The sequence below is a fragment of the Simochromis diagramma genome, unplaced genomic scaffold, assembly GCF_900408965.1.
Source record: "Simochromis diagramma unplaced genomic scaffold, fSimDia1.1 OVJJ01000123.1, whole genome shotgun sequence".
NCBI classification, from domain to species: Eukaryota; Metazoa; Chordata; class Actinopteri; order Cichliformes; family Cichlidae; genus Simochromis; species Simochromis diagramma.
This window is the reverse complement of record NW_024386778.1, coordinates 369,497-385,408: the sequence shown is the minus strand read 5'-3', so window position 1 is coordinate 385,408 and position 15,912 is coordinate 369,497. Positions and strand designations below refer to the sequence as shown.

Sequence of the window (15,912 nt, the reverse complement as noted above, 5' to 3'; positions counted from 1 at the left end):
CAAAAATCATTCACTACTTTAGAGCAAAACCCTTTCCTGACAATATCACTGATCAATACGTCCGTTCTGGTTTTGGTATGGATACATTCACCTAATGAGATTCATGTGGAGAGGCTTGTTAGGCTATGAGAATGGCAAATGACCTTTGACACAGTCAATAGTGCAGGATAGTGCTTGCCTGGCTGTCACTTTGACCCAGCTCGTTGAAGCACTTTGGCCGTGTTTTCAAAGCGCTTCAATGATTACAGAACAGCACTGAGTGCTGATTACAAATAAAGAGGAGATAAAGTCAGTGGAAGGGTGGGGATCTGTGGAGAGGACATTTGCAGAATACTAGGAGGAGAAAAAGGGCATCTAAATCTGTGAAACAGGCAAAATGCCACATGTTAGCATGCTGTGCAGCCTCGTAGCCTGTGGACAGCGGTGTGGAGACAAAGAGTGGGAGCCAAAACCTGCTGCCACCCAAGGGGCCGAGCCGAGTGCGATCTGTAAACAGTGATCTGCATTCGCACTGACGCTGAAGACAAATGTCCTGAGGTCAAGTGTATTCAAATCCATATTAAATGAGACTGTTCTTAATTCTGCTCAGAGGAAGAGGATTCAGTTTACGTGGCTCTCCATCCTGATAACGACGGACACGATAAAGGCGTCACCATATCGCTTCTGTAAATGCTAACAGTGAGGCTGGCTCCTTGGGAAGTTTGTCTCGGCCCCAAATCCAGTGGGAGAATCATCGGATGTGGTGGTAGGCGGCAGCACAACAGAAGCCTCGTGGGACTGAGGGATTTATGGGATGTAGGCAGCAGGGTAAGAACTCTCTGCCAGACACCAACTAAACATTAAATATGCATGAGAGCAGGCAGTCTGCACTGCTCGCTGATCATATGTAGGTAAAATTGATTAACATGCTCTGATTGGTTTGAAACAGTCAGGTGATATTCCCATTTCAGCTGAAGGTTGCTGGTGATGCTATTGGTAGATACTGGCCTATCGCAGACATTTGAATATGGCTGTCCAATATATGTTAACACTGAATTTAGAAGATTCACTGGTTTCAATGAATCCATGTAGAAATGGAGTGATTCGATTCACTGTCATTTATACAGCGCCAAGTCACAACAGTCGCCTCAAGGTGCTGTGTATTGTGCAGTAGATCCTACAATAACACATACAGAGAAAAACCCAACAATCATATGACCCCTATGAGCAGCACTTTGGCGACAGTGGGAAGGAAAAACTCCCTTTTAACAGGAAGAAACCTGTTAAAAAATACATATTAAATGTGACCTATATGACTATGGGACCAAAAATCCAGTGTGATCTATTCAATGTAACAGTTTTTATAATACGCTTGATATGCCCACATACCAAACAGCACTTTAACTACTTATTTATTGTCACATTGTCAACAATTTATGACTTAGATAAAATACACTCACTTTGAAAACATGATTTGGTTGAACCCTGTGTCAGATTTCTGGTTAAATACTCATGTCAAATATGACATGACAAGGATGACGAGACTCGCAGGGTCTAAACATTTGAATAGAGGAAAATCTAGAGTGAGTGTCAAAGCCTGCTATACACCTACAGACTCAAGCAGGACATTTACAGGACGACACGCATCAAACACGCTGAAGTGATTCAACAGGAAGATATTTTTAGGCTGTATGCAGTGCTGTTCAATTTGCTCATTAAAATGCACACTAAGGGCTCGCAGGCATCCCAGCGGTTTGCACAGTGCATGGTTTCTCAGGACCAGGCTTACAGTAAAGATCTTTGAGCTCCCCCTTGTGGTAGCAACTGTAACTATTTTATTAGTGATAAACGTTATGAGTGATTTTGTTTTAAATTTTACATCCAAACGTTTTTTTTTCTTCAGCCGGGGTAATAAACTGATCACTGATCAATCCTGACCAGACTCTGCACCACCGCCTGGTCAGGCAGACACATCATTCTCATGTTTATGTGAGCCTGCACCCTCCAAAAGCTAACTTTGAAACATGTGAAAAACTGTTTCGTAGCTTTCAAGTTTAAAGGACAAGAAAGAAAGAATCTCAATATGCTTAGAAAAGCTTGTTTACTTATTTTCATAAAATTAAACCATGTAAAAGGTCAACAACATAAAACAAACACTTAAGGAATGGATATTCACGCCACAAGGCCTCAGAGATGAAGAACTGGGGTCATTTCAAAATTCGATTGAATTTCAGTCCAATAGATTTGAATTTAAACAGTGTGGAGATCAAGGACAATTCAGTGTCCACCTCCAGTCTAATTCAGTTAATTCAAGAGGCTAAACTCAAATTTGGGAAGAAGTCCGGTTGTGAATCGACACCAACACTAGATGACGGCGAACAGCATAAAAAAACTTCACAGAGGAGGAAGAGAAAGCATCGTCTTCATTACGAGGTGTCCATAGCAGCTGTTTCTGAAACATAAGAACACATCTGTTCATCATGTCATGTCAAACCTGCATATTTACACAGAAAGAAAACCGAGCGTCTTCTTTTCCAGCACGACTGCAGCACTGAGTTGGGAATAACGCCGTTTCACATCGCAGCGTTTTTCTCCTCAGATCACTTTTAGTATTCTAAACCTAAAATCTACACTAGTTACTCCCACGAGGGGTGAAAACCAGCGTTTAACTTGTGTGAACGCACGAGCTGCTGATACAGAGAACGAACAGCAAACTCACGTGTTTCATTAAAGAGGAAGGAATCCTGATACTCCTTCATGTACTGAGAGGATCTGGCCTCATCCAGGAACAGAGAGTAAACTCTTTTAATGTCTTCTACCTGAACCTCTGTGCCCTGCAAAAAACAAACGGCACCAACAGAGTCAACGTGACAAAACTAAAGAAACACCACACTCAAGAAGCAATGGATGTGATACACGTGCAGCTGCTGAAGTCGTTCACATCGAGCTTACCTTGCGTTTACGACACACCAGCCCTGCGGTGCTGATCAGCTGGATCGCGTAGCGCAGTGACGTTTCCATGCCGATACGAGTGAGGACTGTGTGAGCCTCCTCACTCAGCTCCACATCCTCCTCCTCACACCTGAAACGGAAACCTCAGCTTTACATTTCATCTGCGGCAGAAGATGGAAGCGTCTGCTGATTATGAACATGCGTTTTTACCGGATCTTCAGGATCTGCTTCGTCTCTTTTTCGGTGTAAGGGGAGGTGGCGATGATGAGCAGCCGATCGAGGAGATCGATGGGGATGCCGTGAGGGCTCTGATAGTTTGTTCCACGGATTCTGCAGGGAGACGAGTGAGTAGCACATTACTAATGAAACACCCAAATTATTCAGTATTACCTTTACTGAAGCGGAAGGCTGACTAAAAGCAGTATGGTTTGGAAAAACAGTACCGAGTGATGCCTCTGTTGGTGGCCATAATGAGAACTGGGGAGAGGTCACTCTCCAGGGCACGGTTCAAGAAGGAAAAGCACTCCATGTCCAGCATATGCACCTCATCAATAAATAACACCTACAACAAGAGAGAAACGTTTAACAGAAACTCATGAAAAGCAAATAGAAGCATATAAAAACACTCACCCCTGGAATGATCTCGGCCTTTCCTTCTTCCCTCCACTCACACACTTTGGCATTAATCTGCTCGCGGACTTCAGACTTGATCTCTCCGGTGTCTCCAGAGAAAAGAGCCAGGAAGCCTTGTGTGCGACTGTTAATGACATCGATCTCGTGGAGCGACACTGTGTGGACCACCTCTTTTCTCTTCTGCAGCTCTCCCTCAGGACACTGTACAAACTGCGTCTAAAAAGATGGTAAAGAAATTGATTTTAAAATACTGCATCATCCAACAGCACGATCTGAGCGCTGTGACAACAGACCTGAGCTCCCATGGCATCGTAGTCTCTGGCTCTGGTGAAAGAGCGCCCCAACTTGGTGATCTTTCCAGTGGCTTTATCGATGGTGATAACATCTCTGAGAGAAAAGCAACAGAAACGCTCAGAAGACACGAGTCCTGTGCAAGTCTGCGTGATGCTGTAAAACTTCATATAACATTCATATCACATAACAGGTCCTGTAACAAGATCACCTACTGAACTTACCCCGCTTGCACCTTCTCTTTACTCAAACTGTCAATCATCTTGTTGCCCAAGTCGTAGATCGTCTCCATCTCCGTAGTCTTTAGCGTCAACTTGCCCACCTTTGCACCCTGATCCAAGGCACAAACTTCTCAGTAAGTTATATGAAGTATCATAATAATAATAATAATAATAATAATAATAATAATAATAATAATAATGGATTGCATTTATATAGTGCTTTTCAAGACCCTCAAAGCGCTGTACACTTCCACTATTCATTCACTCTCACATTCACACACTGGTGGAGGCAGCTACAGTTGTAGCCACAGCTGTGCTGGGGCAGACTGACAGAAGCGATTACCACTGGTGTGACCTGGGGTTGTGCGATTGGACGAATATGTCGACGACAGGCTCAGCCCATCAGCGATCGTTTTCACAAGGACGATTTATTTATTTGCCCATGAGTAAATTTGCTAATAATGATGTAGCTGCAGAAGTTGGTGATAGCCTAGCATACTCAGCTGCATGGTGGACACGTACGTGCTCATGCAAGTTAGCCGTGTTTGAGTGCTTTGCTCGCACTATACGTCTGCACAAGCCGCACACCGCTTTGGTTACATCCTCAGGTTTACCTCTTTCATGTGGTTTAAAAATCCCAAATTGGCGACTTCATATTTTTTCAGTGCTGTCAGCGTTAACGTGCCGTCATCACGACTAACGCGATTAACAAGTAACCCATCAGGAGCGCAGACTGAGTCGAAATCCCTAAAATGTCTCTGTCAACGCATTTCGGGCAGTTTGTCGTGTCGTGATGATTGACACGTTAACGCCACAGCCCTAATTTTGGGGGGAAATTAGTTCGTCCATGTTTGGACTTCCTCTGTGTTGTAAACGTGCAAATCAGTCTGTGCATGACTACATTGCTCCGCCCATCAAAAAGTCTGCGCAGGTGCAAATATATCGCCCATTGTCGATTACTGGACGGACGATTGTAGGCTGGAAAATGTTTACATATCACCCAACCCTGGTGTGACCAATAAAATACTTCCCAAAGAACCACATAAAAAGACTGGGTTCACTATATTACGAGTGGAAGCTGCTTACCGTTCCTGTGGCTGGTCTGTCAATCTGGATCTCGACCACCTCTCCTTCAATGATCTCCGTCTCCTCTCTGTTAAAAAACAAAAACAGTTAATAGCAGTTCTTTTCGTATAAGAAGATTTACCAAACTCTATTACAGCATTTGCTCACTCACTTGATCCTTACTCCGATGGCTTTTCTAAAAGCTTGGCTAAGTGCCTCAGTCTTGCTCATCTCCAGGGAGAAGATCTCACTACCAGCCAGTGCTGTAAAGGGTGTATCAGGGCCAAGAGACTGGGCGATGCCTGCATTGGAAAACCCCCCAAAATCAAAAACAAAGTCTCAGCTGAACCCACACTCTGCCAATCAAGCTGGGAGCAACAAAAATGTACCCTAAGCCAATTCCATCAATCCAAGAAACCAATATCTCTTCTAGCTGGGGCTAATATTATGTTCTGGAGGCTTCCAGTGGAGATCTTACCCATAGCAATTGCAGTTTTTCCTGTGCCAGGCTGGCCAGCAATCAGTATTGCCCTGCCAGCAATGTGGCCATCTTTGATCATCTCCAAGATGACTCCTGCGGCTCGACGGGAGGCCAGCTGGCCAACCATCCCCTGAGACACCTGGAATTGAACATAGACATGTAAAAGGCACATCTCCTCTACACAGACACAGAATATTTAAGTCACAAATCCATTACATGCCCCTTAAGAAAGAGAGAAAAAAGGCATTTAAAGACTTAACGCTACCTGTCTTGGTTCCAAAGCATCATCCAAACCAAGGCCACGAATGTGAGAATGTGCACCTAAACACAAGGTGAAAACAGATAAAATAATGTGAGTCACAGGAAGTAAAAAAAACTCAAAAATCAGGTACCATGTGCACCTATCACAGCACTATCACACAGTAACCAATCATCATGTGTTTCCGGGTCTCAGTCATACCAATTCTCTCGATTCGTGTGATGTCTCGAACCTCTGGAACCTTTGTAGTTGCCATCTGTATTAAAAGCAGAAAGATCATTCATTAATCACTATAGAGTGATCCTGCCCGGTTTCCTACCACTACTTTTACATTTAAAAACAGGCATTTCGCAGTATTAGACCTTCAGACTATCCCACTCCATGTCAGAATGTCAAACAACAGATAAAAAAAAAATTTAGCTCCAGCAAGAGATTCAAATATTTCTACTGACGTTTTAACGACATACAACCCAGTCACTATTAAATAAATGTTAAAAAACAAAAAGCTTTGGTGATAAGACTACCACAACATTAAGTAGTTAGACTGTCAAACAATTAACACTTTAAAGAGCCCGTCCTGGTCAGTTGGTTGTCATAGTGACAGAGTTGAGCGCATGCCACAACAGAGTAAGAACAGTGTTAGCGTTACGTTAGCCTGGTTTCTAAGGCTTTTTATTCTTCATATTTTTACTTTTTCATATAAGCAACGGAAAGCTCGGGTATCACCATAACACAGATTTAATAACGTGGTACACGAAATCCACAAATCTCGTTTGGCGCCAAGTAAACAGAGCAAGGGTAGTGACAAGTAATGCTAACGCCAGCTAATGTTATGTTAGCAAATTAGCTAGCTCCATTCAAAGCTTTCTTCTTTGAGTAACTCCTGCTTAGCAAGACGAAGACGTGATGTTCGACAGAACATGGAAGGATGATCCTACAGGACACATCGTGTAACACCACGGTGCGAAAGCCTGGAGTTAACACTGTTTATATTGATCGCATGAACACTCACCTGTGCAGCCACACTTGCGAAAATGTGAGAATGCGGCGCTTCTTTCTAATGGTGCGCAGATTAAAAGCGTCCGTACAGAAACAGCTTCTTTTCTTTTTTTTTCCCTGCTAGGGGATGTTTGGGTTGACTGCCCTCTATGGACTCGATGGTAAAAGGACAGCACGAGCTTGTGATTTACAGGGAGTGGCAGGAAACCTTACCGGTGTCCTGGATTATATTATGGACATTTGAATCCGTGTAGCCGTTTCAGTCCAGAGTGGTTAAACTGTGTGCTAGGCTCCCTTTAACTCCCTTTTTACGTTTTCTTTTTGCAACAAAATAGCCCGTCCGTGGAAACCTTTAATATTTACTGGTGTAATGTGCTGGGTTACGGAACTGAGATGTTGTAGAGATGTCAATGTCATACTGTACGTAAACTGGACCATCCAAGGAAGCACTTTGCTCTGTTTTAGTTACTGTTTGTACACGCTAACAGCGGAAGCTTTCACTTCAGTCACCAGCCACGATAAAAAACCTGCTCAAACTTAGTACTGCAGACGTTTGTCCACCAGAGGCTGCAAGAGCCCCGAGTTACATTAAAGGTTTAAGAATTTCGAAGTTGAAGCCAAAGTTTTTGCAGAGTGGTGTTGATGATGCAGTAGGCCAGATAAACGTTTGCTTTCTACAGGCTCCGCTTCATTCATCTTGTTGTGTAAAAGCCTCTTTCAGTTTTTAAACTGAGAAATATTATAATCCAAACTATGGAGATGAGTTTGAGATTTTTATTGTCGTCTTTGTCTCAAGCTCAGCTTCATATTTGCAAAAAGTAATTTTAAAAGCTTACAAATCAAGACTGCAGTATTATTGAACAATGGGAAAGCCTGCCTGCTGATTATAATCTCAAGGTTTCTGGAGGGGTTTTCATATCCTCTCCACTAGACCTTTCAAGCTCCACCTCAAGGCCCAGGCTTAAGAGTCCACAAACTGAAGTCGCTTTATTTAAACATCACAGCAGAGCGACTGCTGCACGGTAAAAGGTAAATTTCGGTGCTACTGAGTAGCTACACTAACTCGGAACAATTTTTATTTTATTTTAAACTTCGATAACAAAACCAAAATAAATAAATAAATAAATGAATAATAAATGTAAAAAAACTAAACTAAACTAACTCAGAACTTTTTAATGAAGAACTTGACGATACATTAGGACTCAGTCATACTTCCACTCAGCTGAACGAGTCTTAAGCGTCACAGAAACCTCTCAGGTACACCTCGCCTGTTCCTGTAGAGTTCCTTAAACACCTCTCAGCTGCTTTTCAAAACACTGTGCTTTAAGCACACACAAACACACCATCTCCCCCCAGTCCACACTCAAAGCTGGGTCTATTTTACATTTGCTTATTAAATAATTGCACTGTGAGTGATGTTGCTAATGGCAGGAAATGTCTGCCTTTTAAAGATCTTACAGATCTGGCTCAGAGCTGATTAGCTTGAAGAGTGAGTTAGGAAGCTCGTCATCGTAGAAGAAATGAGAGGAAAAAATCCGCATCACAGCTCATGCTTGTTACCAAAAGTTTATTTGATAAAAAAAGCAAAATATCACAAATGGTCATCACATTGTACAAGGTTCATTATTTTGAATTATAGTGTAAATATGCATATACTATATTATTTCTGAATTAGTAAATGCTCATTGACTTTCTGCAACTGATTTTACACTGAACACATGTTGATTTGCTGAATATTTGCTCATCGAGCATCGTTTCCCCCATCAGCACATATCAGATACCAAACAAAACAACGATCTAATATCAGAAAAAAAGGGGGAAACAAAAGCATATTTTCTCACAACAGCAGTACTTTGCGTCATTCCACACCCACTGATCTTTGGATGTGTTACTTATCACAGCTGGATAATGGTAATGGCTGACTCATACCAAACCCAGAAGCCTGGATAGACAGGTTCACTAAAGGAGGCATTAAAGCGGTGGATTAGAGACATGGTTTCCCCAACAGCGTAGAATGAGAGAGTACCCCCGGCGTGATCCAGGAAAACGCCGATGCGGGAGGAGTAGGGCGCGCTGACCTCTTGCTGGTCCTTGTTGTGGCGGGCTGAGTAACTGGAATCAGAGCAGAAAAGGCTCCATGACTTGCGGTTGTAGCCGATGCGGCAGCTGTCACTGTAGCCCGATCTCTTGATGCCTTTGTAGGCGATGCCGATGGAAGCCCCCTCCCCACTCCAGTCTACCTCCCAGTAGTAGGTGCCTCCAGAGAGGGGCTCCTTACACAAGACCTGTGGCAGGGAGTCGAACCTGGCAGGGCTGTCAGGGTAGGACTGGGGGTCTCTCTTGAGGGCAGCTTTTCTGTTCCCTCGTGACAAGTAAAGCTGTCTGTAGGCTGTGTTTTGGTCCAGAGTGAGCTGGCAAGCATCTAAAGATGGGTGGAAGACAAGTTCATTGTTTACTCAACAATGCTTAACTTAAATCAGTCTGGGATAAACGTAAATGAGGAAAGCAAATAGAGCCAAAGCATCTGTCCTACAGCAGCTGAAGCACCCCACTCCAAAGCAGCAGCAGAACGTCATCGACATCTCAGTTAAACTTCTACTAACTGCGGTAGAAGTTTAAATAACTTCTGCAAAACACACTTTGAAGGAAAAGCAAGAGACCCTCTGGCTGGACACGGAAATCAGAATAGTCACCTGACTGCTGTGTACCTCCACCTCTGCAGGTCACAGCTGGTGGGACACCCGACGCCCTCGGCTAGATCTGCCCGGCCTATGATCTGGAACGCCAAAGGTATCAAACACTGTTTGTGAGTTTGACCACAAACAGAATTCCAGCAAAGACCTTTTTCAGCTGTGACGTGAGTCAATGACTATGCAGTTTCTCCCAGCGCTAAAGTTGAGAGGCCCCAAAGATTTCTGTTGAAAGCTGGATTAACCTCCTGAGACCGTGTCCTCATATGGGAACATTACATTTAGACTTACACTTCATCTTACAAAATCAATATTTTACACTCTGTTAATAATGACCATAAAACTATATTGTGTTATGCTGCCAAACAAACCCACTGTCTCTATATCGAGGACATACTTTTTAATATATTTATGTATTTAAAAACCTTTCTGTTCAAAGGCAATGCTTCTTTTTTAACTTATTGGCTTCGAGAAAATTTGGAGAAATGAAAAATGCATCCCAAACAAGAGCTCGTGTTGCAGGAGGTTAAAATGCAGCTTAAGTAAAGATGACATAGCTGTGCAATATTTGCAGTGAATCAGTCCCAACCTCTGTCAACACTGTAGGACTAACAGTAGCTTCTAAGAGCAGATTTTGTGGTCAGCCACAGGGTCTGACAGAGAACCTCGTCAGCATCTAATATGCGTCATGCAGTGAACTGAGCAGAGAGAACGGTGAACAGTGTGGGTCAGAGCAGAGACTCACATCTCAGGAAGTCCTCCCTGTACTGAGGCTCCTTGACTGGCACAGACTTGTACACGGGAGCTTCGTCACCTGTGAGAGGAAACACACAGAAAATGAGACAGAGTTGTGTGTCAGCAGTTTTTAATGTGCTGCACCTGAACAGCTAATACGTGTGCAGGAGGTCACGTTCTCGTTCACACTGGCACACTATCAGTGATCAGGCAAACACCTTGTAAAGCAATCTAACAGGAGAATGGAAAGAACTGAGGAAACAGGGCCAGATGATGAAACGCCTGAGCGTTATGACTCAACACCACATCTCCTGGCTTTAGTCTGACTCTGTGCTAAAGTTGTTCCGCCCTCATTCATTGTTGTGTGTATGAGCAAGTTGTGAAATGATGCTCTTGAAAGACTGACTCACTTTTTATTGATTGATATTGTTTCTTTTTGGAATCCTCCAGCTCACAGAAGGTCATTTTGTTAACTGCAAATACAGAAAAACGTTCAGTCATCGTGCTTTCTTCATATGTTTGAAATAACACAGTGAGATTACAGCAACATCACACTGCAGTAGTCAGATTCCCTGCTGCATCTGTTCTGTGAACATCGAGACGTCAGTCTTCACGCTCACCTGTCTTGGCTACCTTAACCAGTTCGTCATTGCTGGATTCATTCAGTTGCTGTTTCAGCTCAGAGACGGCTTTGGTCACCGGGCCGAAGGAGAAGTACGGGTTGACGCTCACCGACGGCAGCTCCTCGGCCTCTGTTTGTGCTATCAGCATGTGGTAACTCTAACAACAATATAAAAGTAAGATAACACTGGTTCTGTCAGATTATATTTTTATCTTCATGAGCATGCCTTCCTGAGCTGCTGGCGGCTGCCAGTTACCTGGATGAAGTGGATGTGGTCCTCGGTGCGAGACAGCTGGGTGATCTCGTTGTCTCTCGCCTTCAGGTCAGCGATCTCATGACTCAGACGCTCCAGATGGCTCTCTGCGTTGTTGAGTGCCGCCCGCTTGTTGGAGGATATCAGCTTTGCCATCTCTTGCTGCATCCTCTCAATGGAGCGCATCATGTCGCCAAACATCTTCTCACATTCCTGAAGCGCCCTCTGGGCTGAGTTCTGCACAGGAGACATTGGAGTGTGTCGTAAGGTGAACTGGTGTCACACTGGTTTTTACGATGACACACTTAGAAGAAGGAATGCTGTCAGTGCTGTCAGTGCTGTTAGCTTCCGCTCAGCCTGTAGCGGTCAGAGTGCTCGTATCTGTCTGATGGATGATAATGACGGTGATTGCGGCACAAACCTTGAGAGAGTCCACCGCGTGTTTTAGTTCCTCCATCTGTTTCAGGCGATCGTGAATCCTCTCCTGGATCTCAGCCTGGGTGGCACCCAGCCGTTGCTATAAGACAGTTGAAACATTGATGATTATTATGACAAGAGCTTTACGTAGAAGTAACTCAAATATATTAAATCGTCTAAAAAAATTAGCTTAAATGTTTGGCTTTTAAGTTCAGGAGTCCAGGTTCACTGGACGCCAACACCTTTATCTTTGTTTGCATGAATGGGCGTCTATTGTTGCTGCTCTTTCATGCTTTGCTCCCCACCCTTTAACTGCTGTAGTGCACCGTGTTACAGCTTTAATACGGAATATTTGACCCTTATTTGTCACACGTTTTAGCGTTATTGTTGAACCAAAGGAGGACCGGTACGAGGGTGTTGCCTACCTGTTCCTCAGATCTCTCCTGCTCAGCTGACACCATGTCGTGGCCCTTGTGTTCTTTCACCGTGCACAGCACGCAGATACACATCTGGTCAGTGCGACAGAACAGCTCCAGACCCTTCTGATGCTGCGGGCAGATCTGCCTGTCCAGGTGGCCGATTTCATCCACCAGCTTGTGCCTCTTAAAGGTGGCCGACTCGTAGTGGGGCTTCAGGTGCTTCTCGCAGTAGTGCGCCAGACACATCAGGCAGGACTTGATGGCTTTGTGCTTCTTCCCAACGCAGATGTCACAACCTACATCCTGGGGTCCAGCGACGTTGTAGTCGGGGGACGGAGGTGGAGGCGGAAAGGACTCCGAGTTGCGTTGGAGCGTGGAGTTCCTTGAGCCTCCGACGCGCCTCGGAGTTGGCCTCTTGCTGTAGGAAACCCTGCACTCCGGGCAGTTGAACGAGCCGGTGTGTTCAGCATGATCCCAGTATGTCTTCAGGCAGATGGAGCAGAATACGTGGCCACATGGGATGGACACAGGGTCCCTGAGATATTCCTTACAAAGGTAGCAGGTGTCTTGGTCAAAAGACATGGAGACAGTTTGCTTCTTTTCCCTCTAACGCCGAGAAGATGACGTGAAGTCAGAGCCTCACTTGTGTCAGCACTGTGGCAAAGTGACTGCACAGGTAGTGCGGGTGCAACTTATATAGAGTAAACAGAGAGGGAGGATAAACAGGTTAAGCCGAAACCAGTAAAACAAGGGCGGAGAAAGAAAAGGACACAATGAGTAGATCCATGTGTTACAGAATGCTGAGAAAATGAATGATATGTGCGATCTGAAAATATTTGATCCAAAGAGTTGTAGTTTCCATTTATTACATTTTGACACTGTAAAAAAACAAAAGGTCCAAACTAAGATAGGAAATTTTGAGCAGCAACGATGTGTAATCAAAGGATACCAAGTAATATTTATAGGAACTGAAGCATTATTTGTTTTTTAACAGAAGTGAAAGAAAAACCATAAAACAGGTGTTACACATTTCAGGGAATAAGATGTGTAATAATAAAATAAATAAAATGGCATCAAATGTAAACGAGTGAGTAAAACCTTCTGCGAGCGCCGGTCAGATTCAGTCTGTTGGATTTGCTAAAGTTGACTTCACCTGTGACCAGTTAATTATTAACCGTTTTTATTTTGCTTTGCCACTGATTTCCTCTGACAGGATGCCACAGTTCTCATATACACGAACTCAACTGTAACGTTTCCACCAATAAGAAGCTAAAGTATTTAATAATGTATCACACACACAAAATCCTTCCCTCTGTATATTTTACTTTATGGCGAACACGCCTCCCGGCCGGAGTTTCAGTGTCAGATAGGAATGCAACTACACTTGATAGCCGAGATAACAGAAGGGCCAAGAAAGCCTGCTTAAAAGATTCCTTTGTGTGAGAGCCAGCAGGGTCTAAACAGCATTACAGGGTCGGCTGTGAACAACAGTAACTGCAGCTGACATGTATGACCACACGTAGCATTTAACCAAAGCTGCTCTGGCTGTGGTTGCACTCCTCACTGGAGGTGATTCAAAACTTTGTGAACTGATATTGGAAAAAGCATCACAAATATCTTTATGTAATCTCTGGTTTGTAAAAGTTACTTATTTTATTTCAAGTTCATTGGCATTCAAAGGATTTCCATCACTCTTCTCTGCAGTTAACGTCCATTCATCCTCATCCGCTTTATCCGAGGCCGGGTCGCGGGGGCAGCAGCCTAAGCAGAGAGGCCCAGACCTCCCTCTCCCCAGCCACCTCCTCCAGCTTATCCGGGTTAACGTAACTTATTTAAAGTCAGTGTTAGTTTAGGGTAAAGTTAAATAGATACTTTTCACAGGATTTCTTTAATTTCATTTCTTATTTTATGCTGAATCATTTTAGGACAGTCTGTAACTTGTGCTCTGTAACACTGCTCATCTGTTTGTAATCTGATTACATGCCAGTGACATGCAACACACCCTTTTAAACTGACGACAGAACTGCTAGTGATGCAATAGAAAGCATGTCTGTCCTGATGGCAGATTTTCTGTTTTCTGATTTCATTTCCATAAAACAAAAAAAATTCTTTGTTTGATTCTTTGGAGGAGAAAAACTGTCTGGAGCTACGAGACGATATTTCACTTTGTCATCTGTGCATAGTTTTGTTTTTTCATGCGCCCGTTATCCAGTTCCAGCAAACACAGTGATCGGAGCAAAAAGGTCAAATAAGCATCTGTCAGAGTTTATTCCTTCCATGTGACTCGACCTCTCCCTACAGGGATGTAGAAACAGAGAGCGCTGAGATCTTAGCTTCTTTTAAAGTTCTCTGACTTTGTGATTCAGTTTTTTCCGCGTTGCTCAAAAAGAGGGCTCTCGAGCATCATGACACAAAGTTCAGCTGTGAGGATGTCAGCGTGCCCGGTCAGGGAGCATAAACCATTGTGAATCTGTTGCACGTCCTTTGGCAGGTTCACTGAAGAGGCGACAACAAGACACCACCGAGGCTTTGCTGCTGCTGGCCACAGACCGTCGCTCTCTCCTTATCCCCTGACTCCAGCGTTACGTTCTGCTGATGTTCTTGTCGTGGCTCGCTGCTGGCTGCAGGTTTCCTTATAAACAGTTCAGCTGCATCACGACCTAAAATAGCGCCTAACAATGATCGTTAGTGTGCATGTGTAAGGATTTGATACCGTTCCCTTCTTTTTTTCAGGACTCACTTTCGAGCAAACCAAAACTTTATATCATCACAATAACAAAGGATGTGCACATCTCTACATCCTTATCATTACCACAACAAATGAAAAAACACGGGAATGCAGTTCTGAGCCGCAGAACGAGCTGTTAGACACTTTGAACGCTGTTCTACGTTTTGGATCATCCCTATGTGAGTTATGCATCCTGTCAAGCAACATTTCTTCTCTTGCAACAGTCTTTTTCACTGAAATCTTGTGTATGCACTGATGACCGATTCCTGCATTTTCACTTTTTAAGCTCTCATTTCACTCGTTTCCTTTGATCAAACAGCGAGCGCTCTCCTGCGCTCACCTTGAAGAAACCATGCTCGCTGCACTTTAATAAAGGGTGACCTTTCCCCTTGAACTTGGACTATATATGACTGTGGATGACTGCGGAGTTTCGGTCTGCTTTGTTGGAGAAAACAGCCTGATAACAAGCCTGCCACTCTTTAAAGTGGGCGTCTGCTTAAACCTTAATAAAACTGACTGTAAACACTGTTATGCTTCAGATTGGCTTCCTCGGAGCACGGGATACATTTGACCAAACTTGTGCTGTTAAGCTTTCACTCTTCTAGCAAGCATTTAAAACTTTGATTCAAAGATTTTTCCCCTTTGGCAGTCGTGCTGTCCAAAAACAGGTGGTTAATCTGTAAGCACAATGCTCCCTTTACTCTGGAGGAAGGAAGGAAAACTGGCTTATCAGAAACCTGACCAAATACGGAGAGGTGAAACTACCTCGTGTATGAAGTAATGCAAGCTATGAATTGAAGGTGGAGCAAATGTACCTTTTAGAAGCTTAAGATTACTTTGCCACGTGATTGCAGATCAGGCAAACATACATTGCACAATTTTATTTGAAGCTAATTTGAAACAGTGTTCAAAGAGTGTTTGTATTTCTTTTTTTAACAATGTGTACTTTCAATGTAATTTCAAGCAGGAAACATGCCTGTGAGTTGGACACTGGTGTAAGTAGGAGCAGATTGGGCCTAATTGAAATGCTAATGAGAGGCCGGTGATGTCAGCAGACACTTCACGCTGTGGAGAGAGTCGGGTCACCTCAGGAGTTCTTCCCCTGCTTTGTTCTAAACAGTAATACGTGCAGGAATTATGAGGGGGACATTTTGCATTGCCACGTAAC

At 43.7% G+C, this 15,912-nt stretch overlaps 2 protein-coding genes across 4 annotated transcripts; both read right to left on the bottom strand.

The window, feature by feature from the left end:
- Positions 1-2,063: 2,063 nt before the first annotated feature.
- ruvbl2 (RuvB-like AAA ATPase 2) lies at positions 2,064-7,016 on the bottom strand. Of its 2 annotated transcripts, none has more exons than XM_040010840.1 (14): positions 6,244-6,337; positions 6,083-6,137; positions 5,888-5,943; positions 5,620-5,761; positions 5,314-5,443; positions 5,163-5,229; positions 4,080-4,186; positions 3,858-3,951; positions 3,562-3,780; positions 3,375-3,493; positions 3,142-3,261; positions 2,932-3,061; positions 2,699-2,813; positions 2,064-2,431 (listed from the first exon to the last, which is right to left on the bottom strand). In XM_040010840.1, the coding sequence occupies exons 1-14, from the start codon at positions 6,262-6,264 to the stop codon at positions 2,406-2,408; spliced, it is 1,401 nt and encodes a 466-aa protein (XP_039866774.1). In that variant the 5' UTR covers positions 6,265-6,337; the 3' UTR covers positions 2,064-2,405. The 2 variants fall into 2 exon arrangements, with proteins under 2 accessions (XP_039866774.1, XP_039866782.1); XM_040010848.1 differs by lacking the exon at positions 6,244-6,337 and adding an exon at positions 6,894-7,016 and having other exon boundaries at positions 2,406-2,431.
- Positions 7,017-8,430: 1,414 nt separating this feature from the next.
- ftr83 (finTRIM family, member 83) lies at positions 8,431-12,682 on the bottom strand. Of its 2 annotated transcripts, XM_040010815.1 has the most exons (8): positions 12,023-12,682; positions 11,602-11,697; positions 11,184-11,417; positions 10,926-11,085; positions 10,716-10,778; positions 10,316-10,384; positions 9,574-9,656; positions 9,185-9,302 (listed from the first exon to the last, which is right to left on the bottom strand). In XM_040010815.1, exons 1-7 carry the CDS (start codon positions 12,596-12,598, stop codon positions 9,604-9,606), a joined length of 1,251 nt encoding a protein of 416 aa, XP_039866749.1. In that variant the 5' UTR covers positions 12,599-12,682; the 3' UTR covers positions 9,185-9,302; positions 9,574-9,603. The 2 variants fall into 2 exon arrangements, with proteins under 2 accessions (XP_039866738.1, XP_039866749.1); XM_040010804.1 differs by lacking the exon at positions 9,574-9,656 and having other exon boundaries at positions 8,431-9,302.
- Between the last annotated feature and the right edge of the window lie 3,230 nt (positions 12,683-15,912).